This window comes from Alligator mississippiensis, chromosome 3 (assembly GCF_030867095.1).
Source record: "Alligator mississippiensis isolate rAllMis1 chromosome 3, rAllMis1, whole genome shotgun sequence".
Taxonomy (NCBI): domain Eukaryota; kingdom Metazoa; phylum Chordata; order Crocodylia; family Alligatoridae; genus Alligator; species Alligator mississippiensis.
In genome coordinates, this window is record NC_081826.1 from 301,317,747 (window position 1) to 301,340,469 (window position 22,723).

Here is a 22,723-nt window from a genome sequence, read left to right on the forward strand (position 1 = left end):
AAAGAGGATGGAGCTGGGCTGGTCTCAGTGGGGGCAGACGACAGGACAAGGAGCAATGGGCTCAAGCTGCAGCAAGGGAAGTTGAGGTTGGATAGTAGGAAAAACTCTCACCGGGAGGGTGGTGAAGCACTGGACCAGGCTTCCCAGAGAGGCGGGGGACTCTCCATCCTTGGAGGTTTTTAGGACCCAGGTAGACAAAGCCTTGTCTGGGATGATGTAGCTGGGGCTGGTCCTGCTTGAGCAGGGGTTGGACTAGATGCGACCCCCTGAGCTCCCTTCCAGCTATCATTGTGATTTCTGCAAAAAACAACCAGTCTTGCACAGGATCCCATGACTTGTGCGGCATTTATGGTTTGCACAAGAGCTTTCAGTGTAGCCACGTGTGCGAGCTGCAGGCCTTGCCCGGGGGCATCAATCCTTCACATGCACATGCTCTGCCTGGTATGTCGTGGGTGGGATTTTTGTTTGGGAGGAGGTCATCATTTTAGCAGTATCCACGCAATTCACACGTGACCCTATTTCTGGCAATGGCCTGTACAGGTATGCAGCCCTCGGTCGTTTCTCTAGGAGTCTGAATTTAATCTGTTCGAACAGCAGCTGTTCGCTACTAAGCCCATTAAAGCCTCCCATTCTGCATCGGGTTCATTTTAACAAGCACAAAGAGGTGAGGAAAAACCGAATGCCAAATGATAGCTCTAGAAGGAATCACTCAAGGCGATATCCATCAGTCTGAGTCACCGAGTCGTGTCTTTCAGGCTGAGTAATGTAGGACATGGCACAGTTAAATATAAAATACCTTGCGGAGCATGCCAAGTGTGGGGCGGAGGCTGCTCTCTTGCATGTTGTTTGCACCAGTGAGGTCCAGAGGCCCTGGACTGGACAGTCGGGATGTGTGGAAGATGCTAAATGCTCATAACGTTGCTGCCCCCACTGAGACCAGCCCAGCTCCATCCTCTTTGCAGCCCCCCTGCAGGGAGGTGACGGCTGCTATTCAATCCCCCTCGGTCTTCTCTTCTGCAGACTAAGCCCAGTTCCCTCGGCCTCTCCTCATTAGTTTGTGCTTTCCCTCAGAAGGGAAAAGTACAGTCTCAGCATCTGTGCCTCTGTTGCATGAGTTAGCAACAGGGGCATGGCCCAGTGGACGTGATTCTGCTTTAATCCTGGCAAAATGAATGAGGACACGGCAGTAAAACCTGGGGAGCCCACTCGAGCCCCAGTCTCCCATGCTGGGCATCCTCCATGTGCAGACAGACCCAGCTCCTGCTTCTGGGAGATTTAAACTGGAAAGACACCATCGGGGAGGGGACATAGAAGACGAACTGAGTGGCCTGGCTGGCAGCAGGCATCGGTTTCGGCGTGCTCTTGTTCGCGCTCGCTCCGATTTACTTGCATTACAGAAAACGTAGGGCGTTTGGCTTCGGTGACCTGCAGGAGGGAGAAAGGGAGGCAAGGTGGAGGGGCAGGTAGGAAAGGGAAACAGCCCTTCCCCATCGGCTCTGCCTGCTACCGAGTCCTCCCGTAAGCAGCACGTTTGGGGGACCGCCTGAGCCAGGCCTGGCCTCCGCATTCGTCTGTCGTGTAGCGCAAGCTCCTTCAGGCCCGTGCCCAGCTGAAACCCCCTTGGCCCTTTTGGACTCGTGTCTGGTGCTCGTTATGAGCATTACTTTTTCACAAATTAAATAGTCCCTTCTAGCTGTCGCTTCCAGTCATCGCGAGCCAGGAGCCTCTTGCCTACTCTTTAGGGACATCTGTCCTGATGCATCTGTGAGGCCTTGCTGAGCAGGAGGTGACCCTTGATCAGAGAAGGGCAGACACTTCTAGCCTCTGGCGACCAGCCTCACAGCCCGGTCGAGTTAGCTTGAAAGAGCATGGTGGAAAGCAGAAGCTCCCAAGGGAAGAGCTATTTGGGAGCGAGGCGGGCTGGACCCGTCAGGTTTTCCACGGAGCCTGTGTGACAATCAAAGGTAGGAGCAGAGGACGGGAAAAGGGAGGGGATGAAAGTTAAACCATCCCCTTCAGGCACTCTGCAAAAGACTCTTAGGAGGGTGTTTGGCAGCTACAAGCCTTGCTGATCTTGTGTTGGCCATGGATACCCAGGCAGCAGTGAGATGCAAGAATAGGAAGATGCTGCGGCAGGAAAAGGGACGACACCTTTGCGGGATACACTTGCAAAACCTCCCCGTCCTGCGGCCTGCCTGGCTGGCCGTCGGCTTGCTTGCTTCTTTCCTCATTGCTCAGAGCATCAATGAGCCATAATTCAGGGAGCGGGGACGTCTGGGTGGCAGTGCTTTCATTCTCGTGCACAAGGGACTGTTGAAATGTGTATTGCACTAGGCGTAGTCTGTCTGCAAACACGCTGAGAACGGAGCAAGCCGGCTCTTGGTGTCCGCTCCGCATGCAGCTGACTCTTGCATCTCTCTGCCCATCTACCAAAGGTTATGGCGGTGGTCTCAGCTTCCCGACACCGCTGTGCTCATCGATCTCTAGGTCTGCCTGTAACTGTAAAGGAGAGCTCGAGGTTAAACCTGCAGTGTGCTTTCGCACATGTGCCCATTCCCCATTCAGCTGGGTTGTATAATTTGTACAAATAAATAGACAAAAAAGAAAGAAACCTGCCATGACCTGTACTGCTTTGTTTCATCAGTGGACCGGGTTGATTTTTTTGCATCTGTTTTTGCTTTACATGCTCCCAATTTTTATTGATAACCTCTCTCTCCTTTTTTCTCCCCCACTCCTCTGTCTCCCTTCTTGCAATCATAGGGTACCCAGTTGATTTTCAGTGCTGCTAAGGAACTGGGACACTTGTCAAAGTTGAAGGTATCAATGTTGTGTGTTATTGGCTTGCGGTTCTGTCTCTGTGCATAAGCATGACAACACAGTAGTGCGTAGCATGCATCTTGTGTGTCTCCCTGTCTGACGGGCAGCGCGCTCGTTTGTGTGTAGTGAGCGCACTGTAGACTTTTTGCTGCTAATCTGAGCGCTGAGACTTGTGTGTTTTTAATTGTATTGTGTGTTTAATCAGGAGCCTAGTGATTCACTGCAAATAGGTGAACAGTCAGGAATTCATTTTAAAATGAAAAAAGCAAAGAACACGGAGGATTTAGCCAACTTCCCTGCCTACACGGCGTGCGACGGAAATTGCAAATGCTCCTCTGACCTCTTTTCTAGTTGTAATCGGCATCCGGGGTAAGTGGATGCGATTGGAGCATTAGCTATTGATGAAGGAGTCGTTTCCGAAGTGGGCGCTCAGCTTCTGGAGCAGAGCTCCCGTCCATCAATTCCCACTGCGTGGGCTCTCTGTAGACAGAAGCTGGCATTTAGGATGAAGGCCGTGCTGATGTGCTTTGATGGCACCTTGCTGACGGTGCCTCGCAATGAGTCAATCGAGCAGTAATCCCCTGGTCACGACGAGACCGATGTGAAGAGGGAGACGCCTCGTGCAGGATGGGTCCTGCTGTGTGCAGCTGAACTTTTCTACAGAATAGCTGCATACACGAGGAACTGCGACATGCAGGCCTGTTGTCTTGTCTCGTGCCTGCATTGCATGCATCTGGACACGAGACATTCACAGATCGAGGCCGCGCCGCTGTTTCTCATCTCCAGCGGAGTCTGCGCTTGTCCTCGCAGCCGCGGTGATGTTCAAGGGTCTTTCAGCCGCCCGAGTTCAGAGCTCTGGTTCCTGCGCTTGCATCTCTGCTGTGCAAGAAGCCAAGTCCCCGGTAGCTTTGGTTGCAGGTTTCCAGCAGACGAGCAGCAGCTGAGCTTCGGAGAGCTGCTTGACAAGAGGCGGCACGGCACGGCACGTCTCTCCTTCTCCACGTGCTCGGGTCACATTGGGGTCCTCTGCAGCCCATCGGCTGGATCTGGACTGAAGTGCCAAGATGTGCATTGAAAAGCAAAGCCAAGTGGCTTCTGTAGTGATCCCCTGAGACGATGAATTTGACCAATGGGGGCCAGTGACTTTCCTTGCTGTTTGGTTCAATATACCTGGACCCGATGATCTGTAAGGTCCTTCCAGCCCCTAACATCTATGAAACTGCGTGTTAGTTTTCTCCTGCAAATTAACGAACAAGCTAACTGAAACTCAGCTGACAACTCGAACGTCTCTCCCAACTATACAGTTGGTCCAAGACAAGATATCGCAAAAAACCTCTTGCTGCTTAACCTAAACGAGGGGAATCTTGCTAACAGTGAATGATGCGGGTAGGAAATCCATGACAAAATTAAAATCTCATCAGCCCTTAATGTTAATAGTAAACTCAACAATTGATTGTGTTGTTAATGAAATCAAGACTTAATCAACAGCTCAACTGTTCTTGCTCAAAACGATAGGATTAGTCTTACTGGTTTGAGGTCTGTGAAGCGCTCCTGGCTCACGGGACGCGGCCTGCCATTACTAGGCTCCGCTGCTCCCCCCCTGAAATGGCCGCGATGGTGGGGAGGATAAAAGAAGGCAGATGCCTGGGGAGCGACATCCTCCGGTTACTTTTTGAGTGTCGCTATCAGAGCTCTCGAATCCATAGTACTTACATGGAGTTTATGCCAAATAAAACCATCTGCAGAGTGACGTGGTGAATCACAGACTCATAGAAAACGAGGGTTGAAGGGACATGAGGTCGCATCTAGTGCAACCCCCCTGCTCCAAGCAGGACCAGCCCCAACTGCATCATCCCAGACAAGGCTTTGTCTTAAACACCTCCAAGGATGGAGATGCCACCACCTGTCTGGGTAACCTGGTCCAGTGTGTCACCACCCTCCTCGTGAGAGAGTTTTTCCTAATATCCAGCCTCAACTTCCCTTGCCGCAGCTTGAGCCCATTGCTCCTTGTCCTGCCATCTGGAGCACATCCCCAAATGACAGTGCGGCCTGTATCAGTAGCTCGGACAGCAAGAGGAGGAGAGTGTCACGAGTTCAGCGGATAGGAGTGTCAGCCTCCCAGGTTGGACTCAAAAGCGTGGGGAATGGAGCCACCACCCGACAAGCAGAAATCCAGCCCTGTCTGGGCAGTACAGATATAGGAGGGGTGCCTGGGGCTCGAGATGGATGGCACGCTTAGTCTGAGACAGCTGCGCAGAGACAGAAGATGTTTCTTCCTCTGCGTGCTGGAGTGCAAAGTCGCATCCGCTCCAGTTGAGCTACTCCCAGCTCATAACAGCAGCGGAGGAGAGTCCACGCTCCCCAAAGGGAAGCAGCGTGCCTCTGAGTTCAAATAAATAGCTAGCGATGCCAGCTGAAGGCCGTCTGCATCTTGCCCGGAGAAGAGAGCACCACGCGGCCTTGCCCTGCTGTTCCCCGGCACCGGAGCGCTCTGCTTTGGGGCGAGCCAGAGACTGGGAATCTGTTAAAGGGCAAACCAATTAAATGCTTTAATTGTATGAATGCTAAAGCTGGAGCCAGGCAGGTAAGCAAAGCCTGGAAGTTTTCCCTTTACAAACAAGACCCGATTTCCTCCCCCTCCCAACATGGGGAGGACCCGGTAGCTGCCCAGTTTTCAGTGGGATCTGTTGCTTGTCAGCCCACGTGATAATTAGTCCCGTCGAGCCCTTAAATGCGGGTGCGGGCTCCGCACTGAGGGTTGAAGGTCTCCACCCCAAGAGTCTAGGCCTTGCAGCGCGTTGCTTTCCCTGCAGCGGGTTGTGCAGCTGGACCTGCTGTGCCGAAGCAACGGCCCGTGCCATTGAGGGGTATGAAAGATGCAGCATGGGCAGTCCGGTTGTCCTGTCCTGTTTGTGATCTGCGAGCTAAAGGTTTTTCTCATGAAAATACGGAGTTTTTTTGTGTAACTCGTGAGCGAGAAGCATGACAAACCTCTCTCAAGATTTCTCATTGGAGACACGAGGCTGCAGAGAAAAAGGGTTGGATTAAAATGAAACTGTCACTTTTCATTTCATCTTCACTGCTGCTTTTGCATAACAGAAATAGAGAAAGCATTTTAAAAACAAGGTTAACAAAGGAGGACTCTGACATTAGAGACTCCATCCACCTTTCGGAGACAGCAAGGCCTGGGCACGACGGTCCCCGCGTGCCTCTAATGTGACTGGCTTTCCGGGGGACCTCTCTCCCTCCTACCTTGTAGCACTATGTTGATTTGTAAATCTGGCGGTTGTTTTTCAGGATCACATGGTGAGGGAGGAAACCAGAAGTCTCACTCCGAAGCAGTGCGTGGTTCTGGATCTTGCTCTGGACACCATCAAAGTAAGTGAGGCTTCTTCTCGACACTGCCCAGCGCGTGGCCCATGCATTAGTCCGCGTGCACACCCGCGTGCTGTTAGACAGACAGAAGGCGCGGAGTTGGCTCAGTGCTGCCGAATCCATTGCATCGGCCTCGTGAAAGGTCCTGTGCAGCCCTAGCGTCGGGAGCTAATGCTTCGTTGCTAGCGGCGGTCCGTGCAGCTGCCGCGCTCAGGCAAGGACAGCCAACCTTTTTGGCAGGCTTCATACCAATGAAGCCCCTCGCCGTTCCCAAGTGCCCCTCCGATCCCCTTTCCTGCCCAGTCTGCTGCTGTGCTCCCTAACCCCCCCGTGATGTGCTGCATGCCACACGCGTGGGCTGCCCACGCCACTTGTGACACGTGTGCAGTGGGTTGGCCATCCCCATGCTAAGGACTTGGATGCTGCCGCAGAAGCTGCTTTGGGAAAGTTTGGGCTCTGTCCGTGCTCCAGGCCAAGCAGCCCAGCTGCGGTCCGTCTGTTGCTGGGGGCAGGTCTTTTTGACCTTGTTGCTTCTCCTTTTTTGCTCTTAGCAATACTTCCATGCTGGTGGGAACGGTTTGAAGAAAACCTTCTTGGAGAAGAGCCCGGACCTGCAGTCGCTGCGCTACGCCCTGTCCCTCTACACGCAGACTACAGACACGCTCATCAAAACCTTTGTGCAGACTCAGACGGCTCAGGGTGAGGCTCCTGCGTGTTGTCGGTGCGGTCGATGCCGTGTCAGTCGGCGTCTTGCTCATCGCCGTGTCTTGCACTGCCGCTGTGAGCAGAGCGGTTGGCGGTAGCACTTCTGGCAGCTTCGGCACGCCTCTTTGTTGGGGGGATTCCTGCTCAACATGTGTGTTTTGAGGGAAGAGAAATATGCAAAAGATGTAAATCTTGGAGGTTTTCTTGCCTGCTGCTCACTTCACAGCCAAGCTGTCTGCATTGCTGCTGGGGAGTGGCCACGGGGAAGGGAAACTTGGAGTGCCAGCTCTGTGCTGTGGGGTGAATCTAGCCAGGTATGGCCACAGGCACTCGCCACCACCTGGGTCATAGACTGGTCTGAAGCAATCCAGCCAGTCCTGGCTAGCTTGATGGCAAGGCTGGGAGTCACCAAGCTGTATGGTACCCTTAAAAGGAACCTTTTGTTACCAGATTAACGCAGCTGAAACTGTTTGTGTGCAGAGCCAGTGTAGGAAACCCACATACTCGGTGTTCCCGGGTCTTTAGTGTTGGAGGAGAAGATGCATCTCTAACACAAGTCACTTGCTAAGCTGCCAAGGGTCGTCTTTGTGCCCCTCTGCAGCTTTGTGACACCGAAGCTGGAGACAACGCTGCAGGCCTGCGTAGCAAATGCCAGGTTAGGTGAAGCCCGTATGTTCAAGGCCCGAGTTTGGAGGTTACTAGATGCACACTGAGGGTGGGTCCTCTCTGCACCGCGGTGTTAGAGCTCTGGCCCCGGCAGGGTTTTGCACATGATGTGTGCATGCTCAGGTCCCAGAGTGCTGTATAGGACCCCTCGCCATGTTCATCTCCCTCTGCTGTGCGGGAAGTCCAGTCCAAATTTTTTTGACAGACTTTACCCACTCCTCTCTCTCAGAGGAACGTGGCTACTGAGAGACAGAAGCGAGAATCCCTTCAAAGTCGGGTAAAGTGTCTTTCATCGCTTTCCCTGGGGCTGAAATGCACCCACGTGTAGCACAGACCCCTCCATGCTTTTGAGGTCCAGCACGCGAACAGTTCCCAAAGTCGGGGCTGAGTGCGCCCTGCCGTAGCTCTCTTCCTGCAGCTCAACAATGACATCCAGTGGCCAGATGGGCTCGGCACAGCTGTTCCCTATTCAAGTTCCTTCCACGGGGTCTTTTTGGAGAACTGAAACCTCCGGTGGTCCAACCAAGGGTTGTTTTTTTTTCATTGAGATCCCCATGCATGTGTCATGACAAAAGCATGTCCCAGGCTAGCAACACGGGTGACGAGTCAGCACCCCAAATTATAGCAGCGTTTGCAGCCCACGCGCCGCTCGATTGCGGCAGGGCGTGGGACAGCGATGGCATCGCCGTTCCAGGCTCGCTCGGGCCAAGCTGCAGCGGCCTAGAGTGACGCGAGCCCTGAAATCACAGAAGCGGCAAATGCAACACGGGGGAGAGAGAATGGGATGCGGGACTCTTTGGCACGAGCTGCCGACGCCACGCGCGAGATGACGGGGTTTCTGAAGCAGAGCAAGAATAGCCCAAGCAGCTACAAGATGGATTGAAAAAAAGACACGTGAAAGGGGTAGAGCTGCCCCTGTTCCAGGGCATAAGGTGCCCTCGCTTTAAGGGATAGAAGAGGTTTATCTCCTACCTGCCTGGCTCAGAGGTCTCCTTCCCTGAAACCCCCAGTGCCAGGTGACTTTGGGTGCAGGGGTCTGGACAGGGCCAACCCCAGGACCGCTCCTCTGTACTGTAGGGAGCTCTCTGCGCCAGGAGCCTTTCGGCTTGGGGAAGAGGTGTATGATCCATGTCCTCTGCAGACCGGCTCTCAGGAGCAGCGTTAAAGGGGCTCTGAAGTGAATCCCCTGGTCCTATTTGGCCTCAATTCACATCTGGCTGCCGTGAAGACGACGGGGCTGACAAAGCATTGAGATAACTGTGGGCAGCAGAGTGGTTCGGAGGGGCTGGAAACACCAGGGCTGACGTGGGCTTTACAGCTCTCCTCGAGGGCTCGCCCCGCGTTCGGACACGTCCTCCCCCGGCTCACAGGAGGGAAGGGCTGCCCAACAATCGAGCTGGGGGTCTGTGTCCCCTGCCAGCTCTGGAAAGCCGGGCATGGCAGTTTCCAAGCCACCCCTTATTTCCAGCCGCTTCTGACTGCAAAGGCTCCCATGGCGCGAAGCCGCTCGTGCGGCGCGGTCTGCTCGGCACGCACGGCTCAGTCGGGACGGCAGCCCGTGCCACGTCTGCTCTTAACCTGACCAGACGCTCCTGCTTTCAGAAACGGCATCGCTTCCCGAAGCCCGGGCTGGCGCGGTCGCTCTCTGGGGTAGTCTGTCAAGAGCTAGAATATATGACTTGTATTTGTCGAAGTGTCACAGCTAATTGGATTGTAATTCACACTCTTCTCTCTTTATCCTGCTTGCTTCTTGGCTTTTGAATTCATGGCTCAGTGCATGACGGGAAAGGTATTAGGTTTACCGCTAATGAGGACGTTCTTCCTGATAAGGGTATGTTCAAGACTAATGTTGTTACCATAACAACATTAGCCAGCTGCAAACTTGCCTTGCTTTTTGAAGTCGTCTCACCTGTGCTCCGAAGCCTGTTCCAGAGACTGTCCCTTGTAGGTCCCTGCAGAACCCAGCTCTTATGAAATGCTTGCACCCTACGGAGAGGAAAGGCGTGGGTTGTGTGCCGCAGGGGTCCGTGCCCTGCCCGCGGGCTCCCCGGGAGCTTGAGATTTGACTTGTGGGAATGTAAAGTGTGTCCTGACAACCAACAGCCTCTTTGCTACCGGCCTGCCCCTACCCCTGCTCTGCACTTTAGATCCTCGCATGTCGAATGTGAGACGTGCATGCCATGATGCGTGGTAGTGCTTGACGTGAGCTTGCTGGTGCGACTGAGCTTGACACGTGTGACTGCGAGGTGGAAGCTCGAAGTCCCGGCATTTGCCTCGGTAGAATAAGCTTGCACATCCCTGGTTTGGTGTCTGTTGCACATTGCCCGGAGCTTTTTTCCTTCCCTCTTATTTTGGATGAAAACATGTCTGCAACACGTCGCCTGAGCTCTTACTACTTCAGTCTTACCTCCTGGCATTACAGATCTAGCAAGGTTTCCAGGCCAAGGCTTTAATTCTTTGTCCATCAGCTAAAAAAGTGCGAGGGATAGGGAGGGGGCTCATCCTGAACACCTACTTCTCTGCCCTTTACAGACACTCCCTGCTCCCTCCAGCTATATAAAAAGGCATGGAGTTGAAGTGGGCAAAGCCCCAAGCTGCAGCAGAAATAGTAGCTGCATTGTACGCCTGCCTCTTTGCAGCCTGTTGGGAGACAACCCAGCGGCTCTGCACGGTCAGGGGACGTGTAGTGCTACCAGCCCGTGCTGGGTAAATGATAGCCTTCTGTCGCAGCCCCGGGGAGGATCGCTTACACTTCAAAGTCCAAGAACATATGTCGACATGACCTGAGCCCCACGCGGTCCCTCTCCTGTGCCACACAATACACGCTTCAGGAAATGGCTTGGACCTGCTTCCAGCCTCCTTTTTTTTTTTTTATCATGACGGCTATTGCCGCCGGCGAGGTCCCCGTCCAGCATGTGCGTGCTATCGCGCATGAAAACATCTAACCGAATGTTTTGTTCCTGAATTTCAATCGAGCACTGCGAGGCTCGGGTAACCCTTACCCCACGCTCTGACCTGCTCTGTTGAAACACGCTACCTTTTTCCCACGCGTGAAACTACATCTTGTTTCTTGCTGGCTACCGGGTGAAGAGAAGTTTCCAACGGGCTTGTAAATGCCTCGCTTCTCCTGTAGCCCCGCGTGGCTCGCAGCGGTCTGAAAGGAGACGGGAGTGGGAGCTTTTACTTGGCGTCCAAGGACAAACTGCTCTTTTTGGAGCAGCGGGGTTGCCAAATTCAGTGTCCTGTGACCTTCCCCCCCTCCCACCTTCTTTCCACACCTTCCCTGCTCCTTCCATTTGCTGCTACAACCTGGGGAAACCGGTGCTTGCTTGGCTTTGGGTCATGGGAATGCTGGATGCCTGGTTCTGAGATGCATGCACACGCGCGGTGGCTTGGTAGGAGCCCGGAAGCAGCGGGTTTCCATGAGAGCCCTTCGTCGGCTCCTTGGGACACTTCAGAAGCCATTGTAATCCTTCCTGATGTTAATTCTCAGCTCTCCGATGATGTCTCACCTACTCCAACACGTCGTAATGTTGTTTGTGCGTGTTTGGCCTGCCGGCGTGATGTTAGATTGACCAGGGCATTCACCTCCTCCTCGCTGTGGCTGTAAAGAAGCTCGGGGTGGTGGAGGGGTAGACACCAAAGGTGGGGGCCAGGAAACTGTGACCTTCCTCCCTCTGATCGTGTGTGTCCGTGTCTCTCACCAGGGTCCGGCGTGGACGATCCAGTGGGCGAAGTGTCCATACAGATTGACTTATACACGCACCCAGGAACCGGCGAACACAAGGTCACGGTGAAAGGTAGGGTAGAGCCAGGAGGCTTTGTACATTAGATACCGGGGACGATCGTGGCTCTGCTGCGGTGATGTCACGAGTCCCACCTTTCAATGAAACAGCATTTCCTCTTCTTAATCCCTAAGATGTTTGCCTTTTTGATGGCTGATGAGCGGATGCTTTGAGCAGACTGTCCCCAGTGCCTCCCAGCTCTTTCCCCTGTGGTTTCAGCTCATGCAGAGCCCGTCATAACATTGGCATCGTTTGGGTTGTTTTTGCTCAGATGCATCACTTTGCACTTATCTACACTGGATTTCACCTGCCGTTGACTTGCCCGTGGCTCAGTGGGGTCGGATCCTTCTGTAGCTCCTCGCGGTCTGCCTTGGTCTTTTCAACTTTTGTATAATTTTGCGTCGCCCACTAATTTGGCCACCTCGCTAGTCACCCCCTTTTCCAGATCCGTTATGAATATGTTAAAGAGCGCTGGTTTCAGCGCAGATCCTTGGGGACCTCCCTGTTTACGTCGATCCCTCCTGAAAACAGACCGCGTATACTTACTCTTTGCTTTCTATCTTTGAGCCAGTTTCTAATCCGTGAGTGGACGTTCCCTGTAATCCCATAACTACCAAATTTAATTAAGAGCCTCTGATGGGTGCCTTGTCAAGGGCTTTTTGGAAGTCTAAATATACTATGTCAACTGGGTCACCCTGACCCACTTGCTTATTGACTCTGAGGCCGGCAGCGGGTGGGTGAGGCATGATTTCCCTTTGACAAATCGTATCGATTCCTTCCCAGCAAGTCGTGTTCATCCATGTACTGAACAGCTCTTTTTTTATTATTATTATTATGGTTTCTACCAGTTTTCCAGGAACAGAAGTTGGCCTCCCCGGCCTGTGGTTCCACACGTCCCTCTAGACCCTGATTTAAACATTGGAGTCACGCTGGGAGCTCTCCAGTCCTCTGGCATTGAAGCTGTTTTTAGTTGCTTCATTTGGGATCTGGATTTATTTAGTCTGCAGAAGAGAAGACCGAGGGGGATTGAATAGCAGCCTTCACCTCCCTGCAGGGGGGCTGCAAAGAGGATGGAGCTGGGCTGGTCTCGGTGGGGGCAGATGGCAGGACAAGGAGCAATGGGCTCAAGCTGCAGCAAGGGAAGTTGAGGTTGGATATAAGGAAAAACTTTCTCACTAGGAGGGTGGGGAAGCACTGGAACAGGCTTCCTAGAGAGGTGGTGCAGTCTCCATCCTTGGAGGTTTTGAAGACCCGGGTAGACAAAGCCTTGGCTGGGATGATGTAGTTGGGGCTGGTCCTGCTTGGAGCAGGGGTTGCACTAGATGTGACCTCCTGAGCTCCCTTCCACCCTCATTTTCTGAGTCTGATTCTTAACTGTAGCATGCTCAGTAGTTTCTGATCTGAGCTCCTTCAGGACCTAGGGTGAATGCCCTCAGGTCCTGGTGATTTGATACTATTTAGTTTAGCAATTTAATCTACGACCTCCTCTGTTGAACCTCAGTTGGGTCGGCCCCACTGACCTGTCCCTACAGGAGGAGGAGTGGGCCTGAGAGGGAGTCTCCCTAAGATGTCCCGCCATGAAGACCCATGTGGAGGATGCCTTCAGGTTCCCAGCAATGGCCTGTCATCCTTTCATGCCCCTTGGACACCCTGACCATAGATCTCATAGATTGCAAAGGGCCGGAGGGGACCTCGGAGGATCACAGTGCCCAGCCCCCTGCACCAAGCAGGAAAGACAACTGGGGTCAAGTGACCCCGGCAAGGTGACCGTCCGGTCTCCTCTGGAAGATGTCCAGGGTAGGAGATTGCACCACCTCTGCAGGGAGCTTGTTCCACAGTCTGGACACCTTAGTTATGAAGAAGTTTTTTTGTCCTAAAGTTGAGCCTGAAACAGTCTTCCAGGAGTTTGTGACCATTACTCCTGGTTTTCCCCAAGGGTGCCCTGGTGAATCGGCCAAATGACTTCCTGGACGGTCTTTAGCTTCTAGTGGACTTAAATAATTTTTCGTTGTTACATTTTGTGTCTCTAGCAAGTTTCTGCTCACGTTCCTTCGTGACGTGTTTTATTAGCATATTATGTTTGATTTGCCAGAGTTTATGCTCTCTTCCTCGTTAGGATTTGACTTCCACCTGTAGAAAAAAGCCTTTTTCCTGCTTCTTGCCACTGCAACACAGCCATTACACCCTGCTGACTGGCTTTTGGTCAGCTTTCCTTTTCTTTTGATTTGCAGTATGCATTTGCATACAGAGACACACGGGACAGGTGGGCCTTAATCCTAATGCAGGTATGCTGCAGCCCTTCCCAGTCTCACTGGGCACAAGGCAGGTGGCCACAACACACATCCAGAGCAGTGATTTCCCAACCAGGGGACCTTGGATTTGACCTGTAAGATTTCCCAGCCTATAACCTGCTCACCGCAAAGCCTTGCAGGGGAAATGGGTCTTGCAGCTGTGTAGAGAGGGGCATATTCTGGACACTGGTGGGCTGGGTGCAGCAGAAAAGCACCCTGAAGTTGTGGACCTGGGAGAAACCAGCCTGCCAGTGGGTGCAGCTCATGAGTGCCTTGCTGATGCTGGCTATATCGCCCCGTGCTATGATAGTGCAGTGCTTTTCCATCACTCTGCAAGCCCAGGCTGCGATGCATTGGCTGCTGCATCTGGGGCTCTCGCACTGGGAGTCAGCAAGTCTGCACGAAGGTGCGTTGTCAGAGCAGCACGTCTGAAGCTGTACAAATGCCTCCTTGCTGCCTGACTTCTCCCTGTTGCACGTGCTGTCAGCCTCTTGCTTTCCTAAGTACCGAATTCCCTCCAGCAGACGTTAAAGCGTGAATAGAAAGCACTCCCTTTGTTCAGCATGAAAACACCCCGCCCCCTGTCAAAGTGCAAGACCGTAGCACTTTTTGGAGCAGATGCTGTGAGCCATGAAATACGAGTGCTTGGGAAGCCCGTCCCCCAGAGCGTTGCTGCGTGTGTCCCTGTCACGAGTACATCAGAGCTAGGCGCTGTCCGGTGAATCTGAGACAGCAAATGCAAAGAGAGCCCGTCCAGCCCTCCTGGCCTCTGACTTGTGATTTTCTTTCTCTTCACCAGTCGTGGCAGCCAACGACCTGAAGTGGCAGACGTCTGGCATGTTCCGCCCCTTTGTCGAAGTCACCATGATTGGACCCCATCAAAGCGACAAGAAGAGGAAGTTCACAACCAAGTCCAAGAGCAACAACTGGGCTCCCAAGTACAACGAGACATTTCACTTGTAAGTGCACGAGACGGGCAGAGTGGCCTTCTGGGAAAGCCGGAGCACAGCCCACGTGTACATCAGGCGTGGGCGGGTCCGGGGCGTCGTGCCGAACTCCAGCCGGGCCACGAGCGCTTTGAACGGTCGCTGTCCACGGGATGGCGATCGACACGTGGCGCCTGCAAAGAGCAGCCGTCTATTCCTTGTAGAAACGCACCTCCTGGGCATCCCTGCCTGTCAGTCGGCTATGCTACGATGCATTATTTTAATGAGCTTCATAGCCCATTGCTGGAGTTGAAGCTGAGAGTCGCTAGCATGAATAAATCCAGCTCTGTCCCTTAGTTTCCACCTTGACCCGCTGCATGGGGCAGCTTGCTCGGTCACCCTGTTTCCAAGGATACCATCTTCTCCCCTTGCTAGATGTGCCGCCGTTCTGGACGCTGATCGCTGGCCCTTTTTTGTTTGGCTTTCACTAATACAAAGGGGTCTTCCCTTGAAAGCTGCAAAGAACAGCAGGCTTTATCTCCATCCTGCTGCCTAATTAGAGCGAGAAGGGCTAGAGGTGCCCCTCAAAGGCCTTTGAAAATGGAGCCTCTTGTTCTTTGCTGCTCTGGAAGCGCAAAGGCCCTACGGGCTTTTTCTAAGCAAGGGGGTTTTGCTGGCTTTCACTTCTAGAAACACCAGGAACGCGAAGCTCCTTCCTGGCGCTGCTGGAGGTCTCGGGGGATATCGCCCACCGCCTGCAAGGGGAGGTGTGGCGCTCCAGACAACGGCCACTTGGCTCCAAAATGAGGATCAGTCAGTAAAATGGAAAAGGCCTCGACAAAACAAAATGCTGGGGTTTGAACAGGCTGGCCAGAAAATCCCTTCTCTCCTTTCAGTCCTGGGGTGGCTCTTGCACTTTTAAAAGCATTTCTCAAGTGATCATAGAGTCTCTCAGGATAGACAGGACCTGCATTTTGAACATGAGCATCAAACGAAAAAATGAAGAAGAGCTTTAAAATAGAGGTTGGCTGCCCTGACCCATCCTTTTAAAAAAAACCAACCTTGAGCCTTATTTTGCAGTATTTGTTATAGTGTCCTGGTTTTGAAGGTTTTCCTTAGAAGTGCAGTTTCTCGGGTTGTTTTAGGGCCCTAAACCTTGCATGACAATACGGTGTCCAGGGTGACAGATCCAGGGGCTGTCCCCTGAATCCTGCTGGGTCACTTGAACACAGCGTCACTGAAGGTGGCAGTAAACATTTTGTTTTAATCCATATCCCATGCATGTCGTTTGCAGCATCCTGGGAAACGAAGACGGCCCCGACGCCTACGAGCTCCAGGTCTGCGTGAAGGATTACTGCTTTGCGCGGGAGGACCGGGTGCTGGGCATCGCTGTGATGCAGCTCAGAGACATAGCGGACAAAGGCAGCTGCGCCTGCTGGTGCCCGCTGGGGCGCCGCATCCACATGGACGAGACGGGGCTCACCGTCCTGAGGATCCTCTCGCAAAGGACCAACGATGAAGTGGCCAGGGAGTTTGTGAAACTGAAATCTGAGTCCCGCTCCACGGAGGAAGGCACCTGAGCTGGGCCTGGCCACGTCCCCCCTCCTCTGCCTTGTGCCAACATGTGCAAGTGTTCAACCATTTTTCTTTCTTTGATTCCATGAGGTTTTTCACGTTGTCTTTGGTCAGCTCCAGTAGTGCGTGTGTGCTGTGCAGGGAACCCCTCCACCCATCCCATGTGGATTATTTATTTTTCAATAGCTGGGTCAGATGCCCGAGAGATGGAGACGCGTTTTGTCTTGAAGAGGCCAATTCTGCTTTTGTGGAAGTATGTTGTTTGCTACCAGGGGTGGGCAGGCTGGGGGTGGCGAGATGGGGCACTGTGATTTTTATCCTCAAAAGCTGGCAGATGTTAAGAAGTTTCTTCGAAATCAAACCATGGAAGAAACCCAAGCAGCGCGTAGCAGGAGGAGAACAATGATTTGGGTTTGTCTTGTCATCCTGTTCACATATCCTAGAGTTTCTGAAGGATGTCCTTGTGTGGGGAACGCCGATACACTCCGGCACGACTCTCGTGCACCTCAACGCCTGCCAAAACTACCTGCACGGGTCTCGGACTGGGCAGGTTGAGCGACTCCCTGACCCAGGATATGCTGCCGAGAGCACGGCAAGGACCAGCAGGTCAAGAGCACGGGGGCTCGGGCAGCTGCCCAGGTGAGGGCTGAAAAGGTGATAAGTGTGGCGCTGATCACGGCCGCCCTGCTGATGACTGTGGTGGCTCGTGGAGAATGCAAGCCCCCCTGCACGGTGCCGGGACCGCTGTCTGCTGCAGGCTGCTGGATCCCGAGAATCGCGCTCTGGCTACTAGCGACATCTGGAACGGGCGTTGTGGCCGCAGCGAGTTTTGTGGCTGCTCTTCACGTATCTTTGAAATTCAGCGTTTCACTGCCAGTTGTTGCTCTTGACATCATATGTGCGGGAGGTCGGGGGCTGAGCTGAATTGCTGGATTCCCACCGTGTCTTGTCTCTGTGGAGGGTTCCTTGCTGGGGAGGCAGCGGCGACGGTCTGCCCGAGGGCAAGCAGCCAATATTGCACAGCCGTCACCGTTGCACCCACGCGTGCCAAGGGCTTTACTCCGAATCATGAAGCTGCCTTTGGCCACACGAGGGATGGTTTGTCTAAGTAGGATTGTCCGTCATTTTGTGTATTCATGTCTCCCCTGGAAAGATTTTTGCACTAGAGTAGAGGAGGGTCCAGCTTGCTTTGGCAATGCGAGACGTCGCCTGGGTGCCAGGAGCCCGGTCTGCCTGAAATCCCTGGACTGGGAGAGCCAGAGCAGCAGCGGCACCCGGCGGCGTGTCCTTCCTCTTAACCGCAGCCGTCGCACGCTGGACCCGGAAGGGGGAACGCACCGGTCCTTGCACACGACGTACCGTAGCACAGTCAGGACCTTCGAGGACTGCCTCACAAAAGGTGATTCCTTTTGTAGTTTATTTTCTATTTTTCTCTGACACTTGTACAGCTGTACGATACGGATCCTGTACTACACGAGCCTGCTTGTAGAAATCTCGGGACCTGCAGACCCGCTTCGCTGTCGTCGCCGGTGTATTATAACTGCGCTCTTCAAAACGCCGAGCTATCCTTCTGATTTTTAATCATTGTATGTGCCATCGTAGCGGGAAATGATAGGACAGTCTTTAATAAATTATCTTTTAGCAGTACTGGGTTCTTAGTGCAATTTATTTGTAGTAATCATAATAACGAATTCAGAGGCCTCGCTGTAGTCTTCCAATGACTCCACCGTTTCCAAACTCCTTTAGCGTCTTTGCAGCTGCAAATCCTCAGCAAAGACTTGAAGCTGCAAGTGGTGATCCCGAGAGCGATGGAGAAACCCAGCTCCCTCCCGGAGCAGAGAGGGAAAGAGAAGTCCCCTGACACTTTCCTCTCTTCGGGGTGTTTAAAACAAGATGCACTGGAGCCCTTCCTGATGCTTCCCTTGCCGCACGTGTGAATAGAGACGTGCAAGTCGCTGGTGTTTTGATTTGCTAGCAGTTCTGGAAAATTGAAGAGCAAGTTTTTTTTTCCGTGAACTGTAAAATATTTAGTAGATTGAACAGAAGGGATGATGGGGTCTGTGGTCTTTTAGGTGTGGTTTCCTCTGCTGTATCTCTTTTCGAACTGGCTAAACTCCCACGTGGGCGGTTGGTGGTCGTGCCCCCGTGCCTTTGATAGTGATGGCTGCACGCACTATAGACAGTGGGCGACTTGAAAATGAAACCAGAAAAGAGCGGCCCCACGTTTCGGCATGACTTTCCCTTGCAGCAGCTTCAGTGCCATCACCGTGGTTGCTTTATGACTTTCCCCAAGAAACCCCTGGGAAACGAGAGCGCCGGTCTCCTCCCTGCGTGCTGAGAGAGTGGAGAATCGCAGGATCGTAACGAAGGGGGCTGGCAGGGATCTGCATCGGCCCTGTGCAAGCCCATCACCTGTGCTCTAGTAAAACTGCTGTCAACTTTGACGTCACATTTGAGCCTGCCACAGGGGAAGCAGGGGGACGGGACCGCAGCGGCCAACGTTGTTAACATATACTCTAGAGACCCCGAGCAGGGCCGTGCCTCTGCTGCAGAGCAAGGGAAACCCCCCCAGTCTGCACCAATCTGAATAGGGGGGAAAAAGGTTCCTTCTTGACCCCAAATAGGCAATTGATGCTGACCCCGAGTGGAGGGGGAAGACCCTCTAGCCAGGACCCTCCAGCTTTAAGTCCCAACAGGAGCATTGGCACCTGTCCCCATCCCCAGCCTGGGCTGCTGCTGACACCCGCTGCCTCTGGGGAAGGAAAAGAAACCTTCCACCCTGGAGGAAAACGAGGGAGAAGCTGCAAGGTTGATCATGTCAGTGGTTTTGTTGCATTCAAACCATTGTCCACATTGTTTGCAAAGCTCTTTGCGGTGCCTCGGAGCTGCCCAGCAAACCCTCCCGATGGCTCCGGTGCCGCACGCCGAGAGCCAGCTTGAGCCGACGGTTGCGGTCAGACGAGCCCGGATCGGTCGTGCGAACTTGAGCTGTCGCCTGCAGCTGCGTCTCCCCTCCCTCGTTAGTAGTGCGAGCGTCGGGAACGCTTGGGCTTTGATCCGTGCATCCTGACGAGCCAACCGGCATGAGTTTAAAATGCTGCTTGGCTCCCCTTAGCAATGTCCCTGGGCAGGAGCCGGCAACGCTCCTCTGCCCTGAGCCTTTGGGAGGAAGAGCAGCGTAGAAATTGAGTAAATAATTAAACGCTCGTGTGACGCCTTGAGCTACTGCTGCAGCGAAGGGAGGTCCAGACAGCACTTCTACTGGCAGGTCTCCGAGCCCTTTCCCAGAGAGGTCTCTGCCACTTTCCCCATTTCATTGATGAGGAAAATGAGGCACCAGGGAGGGATGCGATTTGTCCCAGGTTATCCAGCAGGCCAGTAGTAACCCAGGTTGCCTTCCTCTGTCGCAGGGCGCGTAGTCCTCTCTGGAGTGTATTTCAACAACAGGGCACGGACAGGCCTCGGTGCCGTGTCTTGTGGTTGTGCGGCAGGGGTGATTGAGTGGTAGGATAGACCAGGATATGTCCGGGCTGGTTTGGACGGGGCTGATCCTGCCTCAGGCAGGGTTTGGACCAGATGTGAGCTCTGGAGGTCTCTTCCAGGCTTACTTTTCTAGGAGTGCAAACCAAGGGCTTGTGATGAACCTTCGGATCAGGCAAACCGTTGGCACAAAGGTGCTGTGGGGATTGCTGTTTACACACGTGTCTGTCTGGTCATCTTCTTGCTTTGTCTTTTTAGGTTTCTGCTCCTCCCTGGAGGCCTGTGAACTTGTCCTCTCCTCCTTTTGCTGAGCCTTTTGTGGAGCAAAAAACTCTGCAGTCTTTCCTTGTCGCTGTGAATGTGAAGCTGCTAATGTCTGCATTTAAGCAGATGTCCTGGGACGTGCCCCGTGAACGAGAGCGAGTGTGCGAGCGTGTCTGTGGGACGCTGCTCCCCCATCCTCCCTGCCCAGCGCTTCTGCAACAAGGACGTTGGTCCCGAGATCGAATCTAAATCAACTTGGCTGCAATTTCAGGCTGTTGCTTTGCATCCTGCTCTCTGCAGCAAGGGTGGAAAGTCTTCTCTGTCTTCGACAGCCTTTCAGGGATTTGAAGGTTTGTACCCTGCCACCCTCCATCTCCTTTCTTCCAAGCTTAATGTCATTCTCTCAACTTTTCCTCCTCCCAGCTGCTTTGTCCTTTTTGTCACCTGCCCCTGGACCGTCTCCACCTTCTTCATATCCTTCTTAAAATGTGCACATGTTTTACAGCACACCGTACTCTGCGAGGCCTAACCAGCACCAAGTTAAGTAACACTGTCCCCACCACTTAATACTTCACCACACCGGTCACTGCTGCCTCAATGCACCTATGGATACAGCCCCGAACGACAGCTGCTTTTTGGGGGGGACGGCATTGCGCTGCTGACTGCTGTTTAATCTGCAACGCGCCAAAGCCCAAATCCTTCTCGACATCGCTGTTACCCAGCCGGTCGTCTCCCATCTTGTCTTTGTGCTTTTGGTTATTCTCCCCCAGGTGCAGCCCTTTGCATTTGCCTCCGCTGAACCTCATCCTTTTGTCTCGGGACCAGCTCCTCCGTCTGTCAAGGTCCCTCCCTTCTCCAGCGTTTGCAGCGTGTCACCTGCAGACGTGCTCAGGAAGCCCTTGGCGTCTGAATCGTTAATAAACATGTTTAAATCACATTTTAGTATGCGGTCTTTGCTAAGTCTCTGCCTCTTTCTTGCCTTGCTCTAGTCTGGAAAAAAAAAAAAGGCTCTTAGGGGCCGTCTCCGACGCCCTCCAGCTCTCCCGCGGCTTGGTCCGGGCACGCGTCCCGTTTGGGTTTGGATGCTTTGCTTTGCAGCAAAATGTGGACTGGTTTGTGTCATGCTGGGCCTTTGAGGGGATGCTTGGCAAGGTGGGGACGGGCATGTAGTCTCCGTGCGTAACCCCGTGGTGCGGGGGAGGCAGTCTCCCTTGATACAGGGGTTTTAGCGCCAACACCTGTTTCACGCTTGATCCCTGGGAGAGCTGCACATTTTGGCCCTTCCACCTATTTGGTTTCAATACTTTTCTAAGCAAGTTTTCAAGCCAAAGTCTTCCCCTTCCCCACAGCCCAGGTCCACCAGTAATCCCAGCCTTGTGCTGGCCAACTGGGCAGAGAGGTGGCTCTGTGAGGTTTGGGCTCAAGGTAGTCTCCCAAAAAAGCTTGCTCAGCTGCTATCCCTGGCTGCCCCCAGAAAGGCCAGGGCTTGAGGCTGAATGGGAAAGAGGGCACGAGACAGGAGCAGAAAAGGCTCCTTCAGGAAAGGGAAAGCCTGCCGGAGGTGGGGATCGAACCCACGTTGCAGGCTCCCTTCGGAAAGCACCAGCTCTTCTCGACTATGGAAAAATAGAGCAATTCCTGTGTTGCAAAGACCAGGTGGGAACATCTTTAGCCCCCTGGGTCCTATTGCAAATCTGGGTTTATCTTGTAAATCCTGCACTGGGGGTTTGCACACCTCGCAGTGGCCCCCGCGGCACCCTGGTTGTGACTTTCTCTAGAAACAACGCCCGGCACCTCTACACACCTTGGCTTCGGGAGCTCTCGAACTATAGGCTTGATTTTGGTAAAACTACAGACCAGTTAAAGCCAGACTCTAACATCAACGAATTAGTGGCCAAAAATATAACGAATGCCAGTCGGCACGATGTCACGGAGCATATGCTCACAAAAATGTATATATATTTTTTTTCTTTGACAGCATTGCAAGTCTGGTTGATTTAATAAAATTGTTGTTCAGACATCTGACACAAGTGCAATCTTGGTGAAAAGCTTGCATTACGTGGAAGTAACAGGGCGTGTGTCCGGTGATGTCGAAAGTGGCTCGCTGCCAGATGGCGAACGCTGTTGTGGGAATAGAGAGCGGGGCTGTTTCTGGTGGGATTTCCCAGGGGTCGGCTCGTGGTCCAGCGCTGCGTGACATGTTTATGACTGATCCAAACAGGGATAGGGATTTGTGGCTGCTAAAGTTAGCAGATGATGCAATGATGGGAGGGCAGAAAATAACAAAGGGACAAATTGGCGCTGTGGATCGGTGCCGGCTGCCTGGCAAAACTTGCGTCTATTTATTTGCTGCCCTTCCCCGTAGAGACTCGGGGCAGCTCACAGGAAGAGAAAAGAACAACTTTAAAAGGGCAACTAGAAGATCAAACTAAAATGGACCCATTAAATGACAGCCCAGCCTAGCTGTGTTGGCCAAGTGCCTGCCCGAATAGGAAAGTCCCGCAACACTTCTGAACGATGTCCGAAGCTGCGAGCCATCACCCTTGCACGCCTGCCACGTGACCGGTGGTGCTCGCAGGAGGTCGCTCTCTGCTGCCCGTAGGGGACGGGGAGAGGAGTCGGTCCCTTTTGTGTCCAGGGTCCAGACTGTTTAGGGCCTTTTAGGTCCTCGAGCTGTGCCTGGAAAGCGGCTGGGAGCGAGCGCAGACGCTGGAGGACTGGAGCGACGTGCTCCTGTCTGAAGGTGGGCTGCTGCGGTCCAGCCTCCCGACGGTTTCGTGGGCAGCCCCGTGCAGAGTGCATGGGTTGTAAAAGGGAAATGTTTTGCACCGCACCAGGA

At 53.3% G+C, this 22,723-nt stretch overlaps 1 protein-coding gene and 1 long non-coding RNA gene across 6 annotated transcripts in view; both read left to right on the forward strand.

Moving 5' to 3' along the window:
* UNC13B (unc-13 homolog B) overlaps positions 1-17,787 on the forward strand; it is a 300,680-nt gene extending 282,893 nt beyond the window's left edge. For 2 of the 3 annotated variants that reach the window (XM_059725356.1, XM_059725358.1), the window contains 6 exons: positions 2,761-2,817; positions 6,115-6,195; positions 6,744-6,891; positions 11,271-11,363; positions 14,439-14,598; positions 15,860-17,787. In XM_059725356.1, the coding sequence (XP_059581339.1) occupies positions 2,761-2,817; positions 6,115-6,195; positions 6,744-6,891; positions 11,271-11,363; positions 14,439-14,598; positions 15,860-16,145 (825 nt within the window). In that variant the 3' untranslated portion in view covers positions 16,146-17,787. The remainder of the gene's footprint in view (positions 1-2,760; positions 2,818-6,114; positions 6,196-6,743; positions 6,892-11,270; positions 11,364-14,438; positions 14,599-15,859) is intronic. The other variant, XM_059725357.1, reaches the window with a different exon arrangement.
* Positions 17,788-19,426: 1,639 nt separating this feature from the next.
* Positions 19,427-20,819, forward strand: LOC109283741 (uncharacterized). 3 transcript variants are annotated; one of them, XR_002091009.2, is made up of 3 exons: positions 19,427-19,502; positions 19,879-20,234; positions 20,655-20,819. It is a non-coding gene; the product is annotated as an uncharacterized LOC109283741 (long non-coding RNA). The 3 variants fall into 3 exon arrangements; XR_002091011.2 differs by having other exon boundaries at positions 19,448-19,530; XR_002091012.1 differs by lacking the exon at positions 19,427-19,502 and adding an exon at positions 19,542-19,644.
* Positions 20,820-22,723: the final 1,904 nt, after the last annotated feature.